Source organism: Bufo gargarizans, chromosome 3 (assembly GCF_014858855.1).
Source record: "Bufo gargarizans isolate SCDJY-AF-19 chromosome 3, ASM1485885v1, whole genome shotgun sequence".
Taxonomy (NCBI): Eukaryota; Metazoa; Chordata; class Amphibia; order Anura; family Bufonidae; genus Bufo; species Bufo gargarizans.
The window spans coordinates 551598892-551616307 of record NC_058082.1 but is presented as its reverse complement, the minus strand read 5'-3'; the positions used below and the strand labels follow the sequence as shown (position 1 = coordinate 551616307).

Below are 17416 nucleotides of genomic sequence, written 5' to 3'. Positions count from 1 at the left end.
AATTTACGCGCTCTCAACGCGTTCGTCAGGTACCGCCATTTCAAGATGGAGGGCATCCATCTCCTGCGGGACCTGCTTCAGGTGGGCGATTGGATGGTCAAGTTGGACCTGAAGGACGCGTATCTTACCGTCCCTGTCGAGGACGCGTCCAGGAACCTTCTATGTTTCCTTTGGAAGGACAGGATTTGGCGGTTTACATGCCTCCCTTTCGGCCTCTCTTCTGCTCCGTGGTGCTTCACCAAGCTGATGCGCCCTGCTATGGCCTGGCTGCGCAGTCGGGGAGTTCGCCTCATCGTCTATCTGGACGACATCCTGATCATGGCACAGGATCATGCGGTGTTACTGAATCACCTTCGCTGGACGATGGATCTCCTGTTGGATCTGGGTTTCCTTCTCAATCAGGAGAAGTCCTGTCTCACCCCGGCTCGCGAGATGGAGTTCCTGGGGTTTCTGGTGGATTCCACGGCGGGGACTCTCAGCCTACCACCCACCAAGGTTCGGTCCATTCGGAGGGAGTTGTGCAGAGCCAGGTCGTCCTCCCAGATCCCGTTGCGTCAACTAGCCAGGATCATAGGCCTTCTAGCTTCTTCTATCCAGGCGGTCTTCCCAGCCCCACTACATTACCGGGCCCTCCAGCGGCTGAAGATTTTCCACCTCCGGAAGAGGGCTTCCTATGCGGACTGGATTTCCCTGGACGGGGAAACCAAGGAGGAGCTATCCTGGTGGATCCACAATTTACAGGCTTGGAACGGCAAGGCTATTTTCGGTCATCGTCCAGACTTCGTGGTGGATTCGGATGCCAGCCTGTCGGGCTGGGGAGCTCACTGCGAGGGGATCTCAACCGGAGGCGGCTGGTCAGCGGACAAAGCGGGATTCCATATCAATGCGCTGGAACTGTTGGCAGGTTCGTTCGCAATCAAGAGTTTCACGAGAGACACGGCCAAGGCCTGCATTCAACTTCGCATGGACAACGTGTCGGCAGTGCGTTACATCAATGGCATGGGCGGTACACGTTCCACCATCCTATCTCGGTTGGCGAAGGATTTCTGGGACTACTGTCTGGACAAGGAGTTGATTGTCTTGGCGGAATATCTTCCGGGCGTCCAGAACATTCGGGCGGATTGGAGCTCTCGATATCTCTCCGACTCCAGCGACTGGCAGTTAGATCCAGCGGTATTCCGTTCCTTAACGTCTCTTTGGGGACCTTGCGGTATCGACCTGTTTGCCTCCCGTCTGAACACGCAGTTGCCACGTTTTTACAGTTGGCGCCCGGACCCGGAGGCCGAAGCTGTGGACGCGTTCCTACAGGATTGGTCACGGGGCCTGCTTTACGCATTCCCCCCCTTCCAGCTGATTCCCAGGACCCTGATTCAAGTACGCCGTCATTCAGCGGATCTGGTTCTGCTGGTCCCGTTTTGGACTTCCCAGTCGTGGTTTCCTCACCTTCTGGAGATGATGATAGAGACCCCGTACCTGCTCCCGAAATCTCAGACTCTCCTCCGAGGTCCGAATCACCAGCTACATCCTCTTCTCCTGGACGGATCTCTGCGCCTGTTGGCGTGTCGAATTTCAGGGGACCCTGGGAGGTCCCGGGAGTTTCGGGAACAGCTAGAGTCCTTTTGGAGAACGCTTGGGCCCCAGGAACCAGAAGATCTTACAGATCTGCCTGGGGATCTTGGGATCGCTGGTGCGTGGCTAGGGACTTGGATCCCGTTTCGGCACCTGTGACGGAGATCTTGCACTTCCTATCTTCTCTTTTCGACCAGGGCAAGGCCTATCGCACGATCAGCCTTTTCAGGTCGGCCATTTCTGCGTCCCACCAGGGGTTTGACGGTACTCCTGCAGGGCAACATCCTTTGGTATGCCGTCTTTTGCGTGGCTCTCGGATGTCTCGGCCTCCTAGACCTAGATTTTCGGCGACTTGGGACGTGTCTTGTGTTCTTTCTTTTCTATCATCTTGGCCTCAGAATTCAGACCTGTCCTTACGGCAACTGTCGGCGAAGCTCGTCACGCTTTTCTGTCTAATCTCCTGCAAGCGGGTGTCTGACGTCCGGGCTTTGGATTATGATGCCCGCTCGTACACCCCGGAGGGGGTCTCCTTTGACATCTCTAGGAGGACCAAGTCTCACATACGCTCAGTCGCTTATCCTGCTTTCCCGGCCTCACCTTCTCTCTGTCCGGTGGAATGCCTCAAGGAGTATGAAGCTCGCACTTCCCTTCATCGATCACGGGAGTTTTCTCATCTTTTCCTCTCTACCATTCGTCCTTTTGCCCCGGTGACCACTCCCACTCTGGCTAGGTGGATGAAGTGGATCATGGAATTGGCGGGCGTGGACACTTCCATTTTTTCGGCACATTCTGCTAGGGGGGCATCCGCTACCTCTTTGGCGGTGTCTGGCGCCAGGTTGGAGGACATTTTGAAATTGGCGGACTGGTCCAGAGTATCCACGTTCAGAGAATTTTACTTTCGGCCAGGTCCTCACGTTTTCTCATCAATCATTGAGAATTTGTCTTAACTTTGAACTTGCAATACGAGCCTCCGGGTCTTGTAATAAAATCAGGTGATTTTCCTATTTCATGACGTAAAGTCATGATTTTATTAAAGACACGGAGGCGAGTATTGCCCACCCTGAGTTCCCTCCCTATCTGTATGTTTATTATTCTGAATGATGTTTATTCTGCAGATATTATTGATTTGTTGTCATGCGCATGTTGATCTTAACTCTATGAGTTTTTCCTGAGTAGGTTTATCGCAACCAGTTGATTTTGGATGCCATGTCCCAATTTTGTTACTGTCATTTTCTGTTTTTCACCTTTTCAGGTTGAGACCGGCCTGGTGTGCGGTATCTATTGGTCTACGTCGTCGGCAGTTTGGTTCCGGCCGTTCGGTTGATGTGGACAGGACGAGGAGCATCCTTCGGCGCTGTTTCCGGCTCTTCCCGTTTCGCTTCCGGATGGACGGCGGTTGTTGTTCCATGATGTTCTGGACTCTTGGTTTTCCGGTTCTGTTGGATGTTCGGACTTGAGTTACAAAGAAAGAGGAGGATTTGCAGGCGGAGTGGCCTGTTATACCGGGACTATGGGGAGGGGCTGTTCAAATGTTCAATATTTTCTTTTTATCTTTGCTGCTATTGGTCAGAGTAAAGAAGGAGAATAGCAATACTCGCCTCCGTGTCTTTAATAAAATCATGACTTTACGTCATGAAATAGGAAAATCACCTGATTATACAGCCACCACTAGAGGGAGCTCACTACATACAGATTATACAGCCACCACTAGAGGGAGCTCACTACATACAGATTATACAGCCACCACTAGAGGGAGCTCGCTACATACAGATTATACAGTCACCACTAGAGAAAGCTCACTATATACAGATTATACAGCCACCACTAGAGGGAGCTCACTACATGCAGATTATACAGCCACCAATAGGGGGCGTTTACTGTATACTGGATATATTATAAATACATATGCGGCAGTTTATATGATGGATGCAGTTACATACAGTCTTGTTCAGTGAAGCATGTTATATCCAATAATCTATAAATATGTTAATAGCCCCTGTTCATTTGCCCTGAAGCTCTTTTATTTCCCTGGTTATGAAGAATACCCCAGTATCAGCCCCTGCAGGGGGCATGGGGGTGTATAGCCTACAACTACCCCTGTGATGGGGGTTGCAGATCAGCTCACTGCAGGGTCAAATTTATGGTAGGGAGGGGCTTATGTTGATGAGTGCTGGGACTTGTAGTTCCCCGATGTTGGTCATGTTTGCATTGTAGAGAGCAGCCACCAGTGTGGCGCCCCCTGCGCACGCCCCTTGGTTGCAGTGCACTATACTCGGGTGCTGAGGTTAGTGACAGCAGGCGGTGACTCATGAGGCCGCCTGTCACCGCAGGTCCATGTCCTGTCAGTGTAAATCAGAGCGAGGAGGAGAGCGGCCCCACCCTGATGTCTCCCCGAGCACTGCACACAGGTAATAAATGGGTTAATATCCAGGGGATTATGAAGGGTCCTGTACATGGCAGATATAGGGGTATGGCTAGGGCAGTTCAGGAGATGAGGGGTCAGTATCAGATGTGGCGGTGGAGGATCCATTATATCACATCTTCCCCCAATTTCTCCAGGACACACGGGACTTTCTTACAATTATTTTCATAACCTGTGTACAAATAATTTAGGGAAAATAGAGACTTCAAAAAAATGTATTTTTTTCCAATTTTCCATGTTCAGTTCTTTCTATAAATAATGACCCCTCTGACGTCCCCGTGTACAGCGATGTCGTGTGCGCACGCGGTGTACGGTATGATGTCACTATACCGCAGAGTACTGGGGCTCTCTTTATCTTTGCCCCTGGAAGGGGGGGGGGGGGAATCATGCAGTGGCAGAAACTGGTGGAACGGACAAGAAATGGTGGTCGGGGGCAGTTATCATACGTCCGGGGTAACTTTCATTCTACGCACTTGTGTCATGCAGGGTTTGGTGATTGTCAGAGAGGCAGCTGCTCATCTCATCTATTACCCTGACAATGTACACGAGGCGGGTGGGAAGGGGTTAAGAACAGAAGCCTTGACTTATGTGAACGAAGTGAACTTACCGAATATAAAGGTTTCTAATAGATTTTGTGTTTCAGTTCTTCACCATTGTCTATATCTCTGCTTGCTGTCAGTGAATGTGAACACACAGGGTTCTGCTCCCAGGTGAGGGGTTGTTACAGTTGTATCCATTGCGGACAATGCCCTGTGAGCTAAACCCATCAGCAGCCGCTGCACAGATCCCTCAGCTGTTTGTTACAATGTATCAGTCTGGAGTCCAGGATGTTTATATCACAGACTGATACAATTGTATCCACTTCTGTGATGAGAGCAGGACTGGCTGTGTGCGAGGTTACTGTCTCTATGGAAATAAGAGGGTTCTCATTCACTGACAGTAAACAGAGATCTTAAAAGTGGTTGTAAGCTATAAATTATAAAGCAAAGTTATGGAACCCTGGTAGATCCAGACATTACGATGCTTAATGTCTGATACTGTAGCATTTGTGGCTGTGGGGGTACGTGGGGTACGCAGCGGCTCTGACACATAGACTGAGGCAGGATGTGGAGGCTGTAGACGGCGCCACATCCTGTCCACTGCGGAGCAGCGCTCAGAGGATCAGGAACTGTTATAAGGAGACCCAAGAGATGAAAAATGCACAGAAGTCATCTAGAAATAAATCACAATCTGGGAAATCCAGAAGTAGAGGCAGAGAGGGTCCAGGCCAGGCTTCAGCACCCCCTTCCACCACAGGGACCCCTGCAGTGGGGATGGTCGTGGGGCCCTGTATCATTTTGGCTATTTCTAGTATCTATATTAACCCCCTCAGCCCCGCTAGCTAAAACCCCCTTAATGACCAGAGCACTTTTTACACTTCTGCACTACACTACTTTCACCCTTTATCGCTCGGTCATGCAACTTACCACCCAAATGAATTTACCTCCTTTTCTTCTCACTAATAGAGCTTTCATTTGGTGGTATTTCATTGCTGCTGACATTTTTACTTTTTTTGTTATTAATCAAAATTTAACGATTTTTTTGAAAAAAAATGACATTTTTCACTTTCATTTTTTTAAATTTTGCAAAAAAAACGACATCCATATATAAATTTTTCGCTAAATTTATTGTTCTACATGTCTTTGATAAAAAAAATGGTTTGGGTAAAAGTTATAGCGTTTACAAACTATGGTACAAAATGTGAATTTCCGCTTTTTGAAGCAGCTCTGACTTTCTGAGCACCTGTCATGTTTCCTGAGGTTCTACAATGCCCAAACAGTAGAAAACCCCACAAATTACCCCATTTCGGAAAGTAGACACCCTAAGGTATTCGCTGATGGGCATAGTGAGTTCATAGAACTTTTTATTTTTTGTCACAAGTTAGCGGAAAATTATGATTTTTTCTTTTTTTCTTACAAAGTCTCATATTCCACTAACTTGTGACAAAAAATAAAAACTTCCATGAACTCACTATGCCCATCACAAAATACCTTGGGGTGTCTTCTTTCCAAAATGGGGTCACTTGTGGCGTAGTTATACTGCCCTGGCATTTTAGGGGCCCAAATGTGTGAGAAGAAGTTTGCAATCAAAATCTGTAAAAAATGCCCTGTGAAATCCTAAAGGTGCTCTTTGGAATATGTGCCCCTTTGCCCACCTAGGCTGCAAAAAAGTGTCACACATCTGGTATTGCCGTACTCAGGAGAAGTTGGGGAATGTGTTTTGGGGTGTCATTTTACATATAACCATGCTGGGTGAGAGAAATATCTTGGCAAAAGACAACTTTTCCCATTTTTTTATACAAAGTTGGCATTTGACCAAGATATTTCTCTCACCCAGCATGGGTATATGTAAAATGACACCCCAAAACACATTGCCCAACTTCTCCTGAGTACGGCGATACCACATGTGTGACACTTTTTTGCAGCCTAAATGCGCAAAGGGGCCCAAATTCCTTTTAGGAGGGCATTTTTAGACATTTGGATCCCAGACTTCTTCTCACGCTTTAGGGCCCCTAAAAAGCCAGGGCAGTATAAATTCCCCACATGTGACCCCATTTTGGAAAGAAGACATCCCAAGGTATTCAATGAGGGGCCTGGTGAGTACATAAAAAAAATTTTTTGGGCACAAGTTAGCGGAAATTGATTTATATATTTTTTTTTCTCACAAAGTCTCACTTTCCCCTAACTTGGGACAAAAATTTCAATCTTTCATGGACTCAATATGCCCCTCAGCGAATACCTTGGGGTGTCTTCTTTCCAAAATGGGGTCATTTGTGGGGTGTTTGTACTGCCCTGGCATTTGAGGGTCTCCGCAGTCATTACATGTATGGCCAGCATTAGGAGTTTCTGCTATTCTCCTTATATTGAGCATACAGGTAATGAGATTTTTTTTTTCCGTTCAGCCTCTGGGCTGAAAGAAAAAATTAACGGCACAGATTTCTTCATTCTCATCGATCAATGTGGATGAAAAAATCTCTGCCAAAAAATGTGCAAAAAAAAAAAGGAGGGGAAAGGCGTCTGCCAGGACATAGGAGCTCCGCCCAACTTCCATACCCACTTAGCTCGTATGCCCTGGCAAACCAGATTTCTCCATTCACATCAATCGATGTGGATGAATAAATCATTGCCAGGATTTTTTTTTTATATACAAAGTGTTTGCCAAAGCATATGAACACCGCCGCCTCCTCAGCTCATATGCCTCGGCAAACGTATCTTTTACTGCAGAGGAGAAATCTCTTGCAGCGCCGCATACACCGACTTGTGTGTAATCTGACAGCAGCGCAATGCTTCTGTCAGAATGCACATCAGTGCTGCAGCTGGTCGATCGGTTGGTCCACCTGGAAGGTAAAAAAAGAAAGAAAAAAACAGGCGGCAACGCAATAATTTTATTAACTTTTGAACAGAACATATAAACTTTAACTTTTTGAACTGAACATTAACCTTTTTGCTTACTGGTGAATTTTTTTTTTTTACCTTTATAGGACAAACCTCTCCTTCCCCATGGGACAATGTGCAAAGCGCAAATCGCCCAAAGATGTGGCGAAGTGCATTATGCACTTTGTCCCAGGTGAAAGGAGACGTTTGCAGCAGCTGTGAGTGAATGGGCCCTAATAGCCCTGTGTGCCTGTCCTGGTGAGATGTGATCCCTATGCTAGGTGTACCTGTGAGTGGTACTTCCGGAAACACTCTCCAAAGCATAGGGCAGGGTGGTCAGGACAGTCAGGACAGAAATAGCGGGTGTCACGCCTTATTCCACTCCTGCTACAGACACGACATCTTTTTCGGGGTGACGGTTGGGTTGAGGTACCAGGAACGACACTGGGGAAATGTCGCTCGTGTAGACGGCTAACTACACTGGTGGATGGGGCCACGGAACCTCCTGGGTACAGGAGGTTCTCGATGATCTCTTCCTGAAATTTGAGGAAGGATCCAGTTCTCCCAGCCTTACTGTAGAGAACAAAACTATTGTACAGAGCCAATTGAATTAAATATACAGACACCTTCTTATACCAGCGTCTGGTTCTGCGGGAAACTAAATACGGGGACAACATCTGGTCATTGAAGTCCACCCCTCCCATGTGAAGGTTATAGTCGTGGACTGAGAGGGGCTTTTCAATGACACGGGTTGCTCGCTCAATTTGTATTGTCGTGTCTGCGTGAATGGAGGAGAGCATGTAAACGTCACGCTTGTCTCTCCATTTCACCGCGAGCAGTTCTTTGTTACACAAGGCAGCCCTCTCCCCCCTTGCAAGACGGGTGGTAACGAGCCGTTGGGGGAAGCCCGCGCGACTAGGTCGCGCAGTGCCACAGGCGCCAATCCGTTCTAGAAACAAATGCCTGAAGAGGGCCACACTTGTGTAGAAATTGTCCACATAAAGATGGTACCCCTTGCCGAATAAGGGTGACACCAAGTCCCAGTCTTCCCACTGCTCCCCAGGTAGTCAGGGCAACCGACCGGCTCCAGGGTCTGATCTTTTCCCTCATAGATCCGAAATTTGTGGGTATAGCCTGTGGCCCTTTCACAGAGCTTATACAATTTGACCCCATACCGGGCGCGCTTGCTTGGGATGTATTGTTTGAAGCCAAGGCGCCCGGTAAAATGTATCAGGGACTCGTCTACGCAGATGTTTTGCTCTGGGGTATACAAATCTGCAAATTTCTGGTTGAAGTAGTCTATGAGGGGCCGAATTTTGTGGAGCCGGTTTAAAGCTGGGTGGCCTCTGGGACGGGAGGTGGTGTTGTCGCTAAAGTGCAGGAAACGCAGGATGGCCTCAAATCGTGCCCTGGGCATAGCAGCAGTGAACATGGGCATGTGATGAATTGGGTTCGTGGACCAATATGCTTTTTAGTTAGATCCATGTTGAGGAGAAGGCCCAGAAAAATTTTAATTTCGGAAACTTGGACTGGTTTCCACCAAAAGGCTGGGCATAAAAAAATCTTCCCGGGTTGGCGGTTATAAATTGTGTGGCATACCGGTTTGTTTCTGCCACAACTAAGTCCAAGAGCTCCGCAGTCAAGAACAGCTAAAAAAATCCCAGGGCCGAACCGATCTGAGCTGTCTCAACCCGAACTCCAGACTGGGCGGTGAAAGGGGAAACTACAGGTGCGGCTGAAGTTGGGGACTGCCAATCAGGGTTTGCCAGCACCTCAGGGATTCTAGGGGCTCTACGGGCACGTCTTTGCGGTGCCTGCGACGGGGTCACTACTGCACGTGCCACCGTACCAGCTTCAACTGCCCTTCTGGTGCTCGCCACTTCACCAGGTTGTACGGCAGTGCTGGTACTAGGTCCAGGGAGGGCTGGGCTGCTGGTGTATGCCTCACCGCGTAATCCGACAGCACCAGCCCCACTCTGCTGCCCCTGAAGCGGATCCTGCGCAACCTGCGGTCTAGCGACACGGGGCCGGGTACGGCTGGTGCTATCAGGGACCTCAACCTCCTCGTCCGAACTTTGGGTCAGACTGCCACTGCTTTCTACAGGTTCGTATTCTGACCCGCTGGATTCATCAGATGAGGGTTCCCACTCCTCATCCGACTGGGTCAGAAGCCTGTAGGCCTCTTCAGAGGAATACCCCCTGTTTGACATTTGGGCAACTAAATTTAGGGGTATTCCCTGAGACTACCCAAGAAAAAAAGCAAGCCTGTCTTACAAAGGGGAGGCTAGCGAAGTATCGGAGGCCGCTGCGGTTGATAAAAAATATCAAAACTGATTTTTTTATTGCCGCAGCGCGTGTAAAGTGAATGTGCAGTGATCAAAAAACAAAAAAATTTTTGTCACTGCGGCGGGGCGGGCGAGGGTGAACGCACGTGTGGGCGACCGATCAGGCCTGATCGGACAAACACTGCGTTTTGGGAGGAGGGTGAGCTAAGGTGACACTAATACTATTATAGATCTGACCGTGATCAGTTTTGATCACTTCCAGATACTATAAAAGTACAAATGCTGATTAGCAATACGCTAATCAGCGAATCAGTGACTGCGGTGCGGTGGGCTGGGCGCTAACTGATCCCTAAACTACCTAACCAAGGGGCCTAAACTATCCTTAAACCTAACGGTCAATACCAGTGAAAAAAAAAGTGACAGTTTACACTGATCACTTTTTTCCTTTCACTAGTGATTGACAGGGGCAAGAAGGGGTGATCAAGGGGTTAATTGGGTGCTGGGAGGTGATCTGGGGCTAGTATGTGGTGTTGGTGGGTACTCACAGTGATGTGTGCTCTTCTGCAGGATCCAACCGACCAAAAGGACCAGCAGAGGAGCAGGGCAGCCATATAACCACATCATATTTACTAATATGATGTGTTAACTGGCTTCTGATTCGACATTTTAAAAATTGCCAGCCTGCCAGCCACGATCATTGGCTGTCAGGCTGGTGACGAAATGGTGCTTGTAATTTTGCCGGCCCGCAATGCGCATGCGCGGGCTGGCTCAGTCCGAAATCTCGCGTCCCGCGAGATGACGCACGGATGCATCCAGGAGGAATAAATCAACCGCCTCCCGGACGCATCCATGCGTTACATGGTCGGGAGGCGGTTTAAGGGGTATTTCCATCTCAGACAATGGGGGCATATCGCTAGGATGTGCGCGGCCCTTGTTCCCATTCATTTCTATGGGGCAGCGTTCGGCTATTTTTGGCTCCATAGAATTGAATGTATAGCGGCTGCGCGTACGCAGTGCGCCCTCCGTTCATTTACCGGCTCCGTTCTCATTGTAGGTGCGGTTTCCAGCAGTGGGACCCGCACCTATCAGACTATAGGCGCATATCCTAGCTACAGGGAGTGCAGAATTATTAGGCAAATGAGTATTTTGACCACATCCTCCTCTTTCTGCATGTTGTCTTACTCCAAGCTGTATAGGCTCGAAAGCCTACTACCAATTAAGCATATTAGGTGATGTGCATCTCTGTAATGAGAAGGGGTGTGGTCTAATGACATCAACACCCTATATCAGGTGTGCATAATTATTAGGCAACTTCCTTTCCTTTGGCAAAATGGGTCAAAAGAAGGACTTGACAGGCTCAGAAAAGTCAGAAATAGTGAGATATCTTGCAGAGGGATGCAGCACTCTTAAAATTGCAAAGCTTCTGAAGCGAGATCATCGAACAATCAAGCGTTTCATTCAAAATAGTCAACAGGGTCGCAAGAAGCGTGTGGAAAAACCAAGGCGCAAAATAACTGCCCATGAACTGAGAAAAGTCAAGCGTGCAGCTGCCAAGATGCCACTTGCCACCAGTTTGGCCATATTTCAGAGCTGCAACATCACTGGAGTGCCCAAAAGCACAAGGTGGGCAATACTCAGAGACATGGCCAAGGTAAGAAAGGCTGAAAGACGACCACCACTGAACAAGACACACAAGCTGAAACGTCAAGACTGGGCCAAGAAATATCTCAAGACTGATTTTTCTAAGGTTTTATGGACTGATGAAATGAGAGTGAGTCTTGATGGGCCCGTGGCTGGATTGGTAAAGGGCAGAGAGCTCCAGTCCGACTCAGACGCCAGCAAGGTGGAGGTGGAGTACTGGTTTGGGCTGGTATCATCAAAGATGAGCTTGTGGGGCCTTTTCGGGTTGAGGATGGAGTCAAGCTCAACTCCCAGTCCTACTGCCAGTTTCTGGAAGACACCTTCTGCAAGCAGTGGTACAGGAAGAAGTCTGCAAGGTAAGAAAAACATGATTTTCATGCAGGACAATGCTCCATCACACGCGTCCAAGTACTCCACAGCGTGGCTGGCAAGAAAGGGTATAAAAGAAGAAAATCTAATGACATGGCCTCCTTGTTCACCTGATCTGAACCCCATTGAGAACCTGTGGTCCATCATCAAATGTGAGATTTACAAGGAGGGAAAACAGTCCACCTCTCTGAACAGTGTCTGGGAGGCTGTGGTTGCTGCTGCACGCAATGTTGATGGTGAACAGATCAAAACACTGACAGAATCCATGGATGGCGGCTTCTGAGTGTCCTTGCAAAGAAAGGTGGCTATATTGGTCACTGATTTGTTTTTGTTTTGTTTTTGAATGACAGAAATGTATATTTGTGAATGTTGAGATGTTATATTGGTTTCACTGGTAAAAATAAATAATTGAAATGGGTATATATTTGTTTTTTGTTAAGTTGCCTAATAATTATGCACAGTAATAGTCACCTGCACACACAGATATCCCCCTAAAATAGCTAAAACTAAAAACAAACTAAAAACTACTTCCAAAAATATTCAGCTTTGATATTAATGAGTTTTTTGGGTTCATTGAGAACATGGTTGTTGTTCAATAATAAAATTAATCCTCAAAAATACAACTTGCCTAATAATTCTGCACTCCCTGTATATGCCACCATTGTCTGAGATGGGAAAACCCCTTTAAGGTATTTCTGTGTGAACTGTAATTCCTTATAACAGGCTGTTTTATTTGTGCATGTCATTACAACCATTCGCCCCTAGGTGGTGCTGGATTTGAAATGAAACAAACAAGTTGTGCTTTACCTGCAGACTGTCAGCTTTACCCGCAGACTGTCAGCTCTACCTGCAGACTGTCAGCTTTACCCGCAGACTGTCGGCTTTACCCGCAGACTGTCGGCTTTACCCGCAGACTGTCGGCTGTACCTGCAGACTGTCAGCTTTACCCGCAGACTGTCAGCTTTACCCGCAGACTGTCGGCTTTAGCCTGAAGTCTGGAACGCATAGACATCACCAGACGCTGGGTCTCATCCCTGGTGACGCTCTGCCCGGCCTCTACTGCAACTGTCCTCGGTTCCTGCTTGTTCTTGGGGCATTTTCCCTTCAGTTTTGTCTTCAGCAAGTGAAATGCTCAATCGGATTCAGGTCCGGGGATTGACTCGGCCATTGCAGAACATTCCACTTCTTTCCCTTACACTCTTTGGTTGCTTTTGCAGTATGCTTTGGGTCATGAGTTCTGAAGCATTGGGCTGAATATGAGCAGATAATATTGCCCGAAACCCTTCAGAATTCATCCTGCTGCTTTTGTCAGCAGTCACATCATCAATAAATACAAGAGAAGCAGTTCCATTGGCAGCCATACATGCCCACGCCATGACACTGCCACCACCATGCTTCACTGATGAGGTGGTATGCTTAGGATCATGAGCAGTTCCTCTCCTTCTCCAGACTCTTCTCTTCCCATCACTCTGGTACAAGTTGATCTTGGTCTCATCTGTCCATAGGATGTTGTTCCAGAACTGTGAAGGCTTTTCTAGATGTCGTTTGGCAAACTCTAATCTGGCCTTCCTGTGTTTGAGGCTCACCAATGGTTTCCATCTTGTGGTGAACCCTCTGTATTCACTCTGGTGAAGTCTTCTCCTGATTGGTGACTTTGACACACATACACCTACCTCCTGGAGAGTGTTCTTGATCCGGCCAACTGTTGTGAAGGGTGTTTTCTTCACCAGGGAAAGAATTCTTCGCTCATCCACCACAGTTGCTTTCCGTGGTCTTCCGGGTCTTGTGGTGTTGCTGAGCTCACCGGTGCGTTCCTTCTTTTTAAGAATGTTCCAAACAGTTGTTTTGGCCGCGCCTGATGTTTTTGCTATCTCTCTCTGATGGGTTTGTGGTGTTTCTTCAGCCTAATGATGGCTTCACTGATAGTGACCGCTCTTTGGATCTTATCTTGAAAGTTGACAGCAACAGATTCCAAATGCAAATATCAGACTGGAAATGACCTCTGGACCTTTTATCTGCTCATTGTAATTGGGATAATGAGGGAATAACACACACCGGCCATGGGACAGCCGAGAAGACAATTGTCTGCAGGTAAAGCTGACAGTCTGCAGGTAAAGCCGACAGTCTGCAGGTAAAGCCGACAGTCTGCAGGTAAAGCCGACAGTCTGCAGGTACAGCTGACAGTCTGCAGGTAAAGCCGACAGTCTGCAGGTAAAGCCGACAGTCTGCAGGTAAAGCCGACAGTCTGCAGGTAAAGCTGACAGTCTGCAGGTAAAGCTGACAGTCTGCAGGTAAAGCTGACAGTCTGCAGGTAAAGCCGACAGTCTGCAGGTAAAGCACATCTTGTCCATTTCATTTCAAACCATTGGTGTATAGAGCCAAAAATGTTAGAATTGTGTCCATGTCCCAATATTTATGGACCTGACTGTATATATCTTAGGGTGTGTCAAGGCAGAGGGAGAAGGAAGGAAATTAGCTGAGGAGTTAGGAGAGAGGTAGTGAGGAGCAGGAGAAGCAAAGTCCAGTATGTAGCTTCCATTTTAGCCCCTTGGCCCCGGCCAAGCTGAGGGAGTGCAGAGAACATCCTTACAGCTACCTAGCACAGACAAGAGTAAATTGTGGAGATAGCCACCTTAAACCCAGACCATCAAGGGCACCTCAACCACCATCTGGCGGGAGTCCCTGGACAACAGAGTGTGCCCCGAAGGAACTGGTGCTAACCTTCCTTACAGTGCACGCCGGCCCAGGGAGCGCTACAGAACTGTGAGTAAAACTACTACTACCCCCATCAGCCCACCGTAGCTCACATATTACCCCTGCGACCCGGTCACTGCACCCCTTTTTTGTCATCACTGTCACTGTGAATAGATTTCATTGGTTTGGCTAAGGACATTATTATTTTCTTTGCCTGGAAACTAAGGTAAGATGGTGGAGATACTTGAATGTCTTAAATTGGGTGTTTGCCCGGAGGACCTTCCAGGAATTCTGAAGAGATGCAATCTGACAAGTGAGAGGAGATGCACCTTAAAAACACGTGTGGACATGTTTGTGAACATGGTACCAGAAGAACTGAAACGCGTTCCACCTTGAGGGCTTAAACACAACCGTCCTAGATCTGATCTGCTTAGAAGACCGGAGGGGATCTCTGTGGAAGCAGATAATCTGTTAGGAAGCAATGATGTAAAGACTCTTTACTCTTCAATCCCATATAAATGGGCAATAAAAATGGGAGATGGTGCCCTGTACCATGCCCACTGCAGGTCTGTATTACCATTGCCTTTGACACATTCCATCCTGGCATTATTTTACTTTTTGATGGCAGGATCTACCTCCAGCTCAGGGGCACCGCCATGGGTACCCTGCACATGCCTACCTGTGCTAATTGTCTCCTGAGCCGTTAGGAGGATACAATGGTCTTTACTGAAGATAGAGGCCGGTGGCTGATATGATCTCGCTGTGGGCACGGTACGTAGATGACAGTTTGGTCATCTGGAGAGTCACTGAGACAGAATTTGTGAAGTCATCGAATGATACCTGGATAGGGCTTAGATTTACATCTCGTATTGGTTTTCTAAATATCTCAGGCATTAAGACAAGCTCTGGGAATTTAGAGACCCCCCATTTTATAAGAATGCCCATAGCAAACAATACACTGTTTGGTTGGCAGAGGATTCGTCAGGATACCCGGGGGCCAGTGTCTGAGATGGTGGGGGAACTGCTCCAACACTATGAGTTTGTGGCAGGGGTCCAGGAGCTTTTCATGTAGGTCGGTCTGGTCTGTTGGTTCCTGAACAGACACTGAAGCAGCAGAGCGCAACCATTGGTAATAAGCACCTATAAAGGGGTATCTTAAGATGGATAAGGATGTAGTGTCTGAGCAGCCCCAAATCCCATACAGAGGAGCGAGGGGTCTGAGGGATCGGTGTGTACACGACCATTTCTCCTCTTCTTAGGTATGGTGGGGGAGGGGGGAGCTGTCAGGATTGTGGTTTTGCTGAGAAGGAACTTTTTTTTACTCTCATGCGGTGGAGGAAGACGATGATATATAATTTCCTGTTAACTATTAAAATACAAGACCAAAGGAAGTTACCTTCACATCCCCTCCACATCAGTCATGAAAAGGGAGCGCAGAAAGGCCCCCAAATAATACCGCATACAATGCTGAGATAATAGCCGCATACATCCCCCTAAAGTATAGTATCACCAAAAAAAAGCGCAGGTAATCCCCAAATGATACCCCTTTAAAATTCTTCATTAATAGCGCCTTGTACTGTCATGTAGCACGGCCATCCAGTCCCATAGTCATCATACATTACACCGCCATAAAATGCTCATATAGTAGTGCAGCTATAGGACATATTACGGCTCCTTCGATGCTCATGTAGTGCTGTCAGGGCTGCCATCAGAAATTTTGGGGCCCCTAACACAGCTAAAGTCCTGCCCCCCCCCCCCGCCCCTAGACGAAAGCTAATTTTGCCGCCCCCTTTTACTCAGCCCATTGACCACACCCTTTAACCCGCCCCTTTTTGTGGATGGCACTGTTATGGGGGATCTGTGGATGACACTTATTGGGGGGATCTTTGGATGACACTTATGGGGGGATCTGTGGATGACACTTATGGGGGGATCTGTGGATGACACTTATGGGGGGATCTGTGGATGACACTTATGGGGGGATCTGTGGATGACACTTATGGGGGGATCTGTGGATGACACTTATGGGGAATCTGTGGATGGCACTGTTATGGGGGGGGATCTGTGGATGACACTGTTATGGAGGGGGATCTGTGGATGACACTGTTATGGAGGGGGATCTGTGGATGACACTGTTATGGAGGGGGATCTGTGGATGACACTGTTATGGAGGGGGATATTTGGATGACACTGTTATGGAGGGGGATCTGTGGATGGCACTGTTATGGAGGGGGATCTGTGGATGACACTGTTATGGAGGAAGATCTGTGGATGACACTGTTATGGAGGGGGATCTGTGGATGACACTGTTATGGAGGGGGATCTGTGGATGACATTGTTATGGAGGGGGATCTGTGGATGACACTGTTATGGAGGGGGATCTGTGGATGACACTGATTAAGAGGGGGATCTGTGGATGACACTGTTATGGAGGGGGATCTGTGGATGACACATACCGTATATAGCATCTTATGTGTCATCCACATATCCCCATCCATAACAGTGTTCTGTGGATGACACTGTTATGGGGGATCTGTGGATGGCACTGTTATGGGGGGGTCTGTCGATGACACTTATGGGGGGGGGGATCTGTGGATGACATTGTTATGGAGGGGGATCTGTGGATGACACATAACATATATAGCATCTTATGCTATGTGTCATCCACAGATCCCTCTCCATAACAGTGTTCTGTGGATGACACTGTTATGGAGGATCTAGACTGTGGATGGCACTGTTATGGGGGAATCTGTGGATGACACTTATGGGGGGGGATCTGTGGATGACACTGTTATGGAGGGGGATCTGTGGATAACACTGTTATGGAAGGGGATCTGTGGATGACACTGTTATGGAAGGGGATCTGTGGATGACACTGTTATGGAAGGGGATCTGTGGATAACACTGTTATGGAAGGGGATCTGTGGATGACACTGTTATGGAGGGGGATCTGTGGATGACACATACCGTATATAGCATCTTATGCTATGTGTCATCCACAGATCCCCTTCCATAACAGTGTC

At 48.0% G+C, this 17416-nt stretch overlaps 1 protein-coding gene across 1 annotated transcript in view; it reads left to right on the top strand.

The window, feature by feature from the left end:
• The first annotated feature begins 318 nt into the window (after nucleotides 1-318).
• LOC122931813 overlaps nucleotides 319-17416 on the top strand; it is a 43741-nt gene continuing 26643 nt past the window's right edge. Inside the window, exons 1-4 of the mRNA XM_044285869.1 lie at nucleotides 319-741; nucleotides 1968-2276; nucleotides 2822-2843; nucleotides 3900-3977. Of these exons, the coding sequence (XP_044141804.1) occupies nucleotides 319-741; nucleotides 1968-2276; nucleotides 2822-2843; nucleotides 3900-3977 (832 nt within the window). The remainder of the gene's footprint in view (nucleotides 742-1967; nucleotides 2277-2821; nucleotides 2844-3899; nucleotides 3978-17416) is intronic.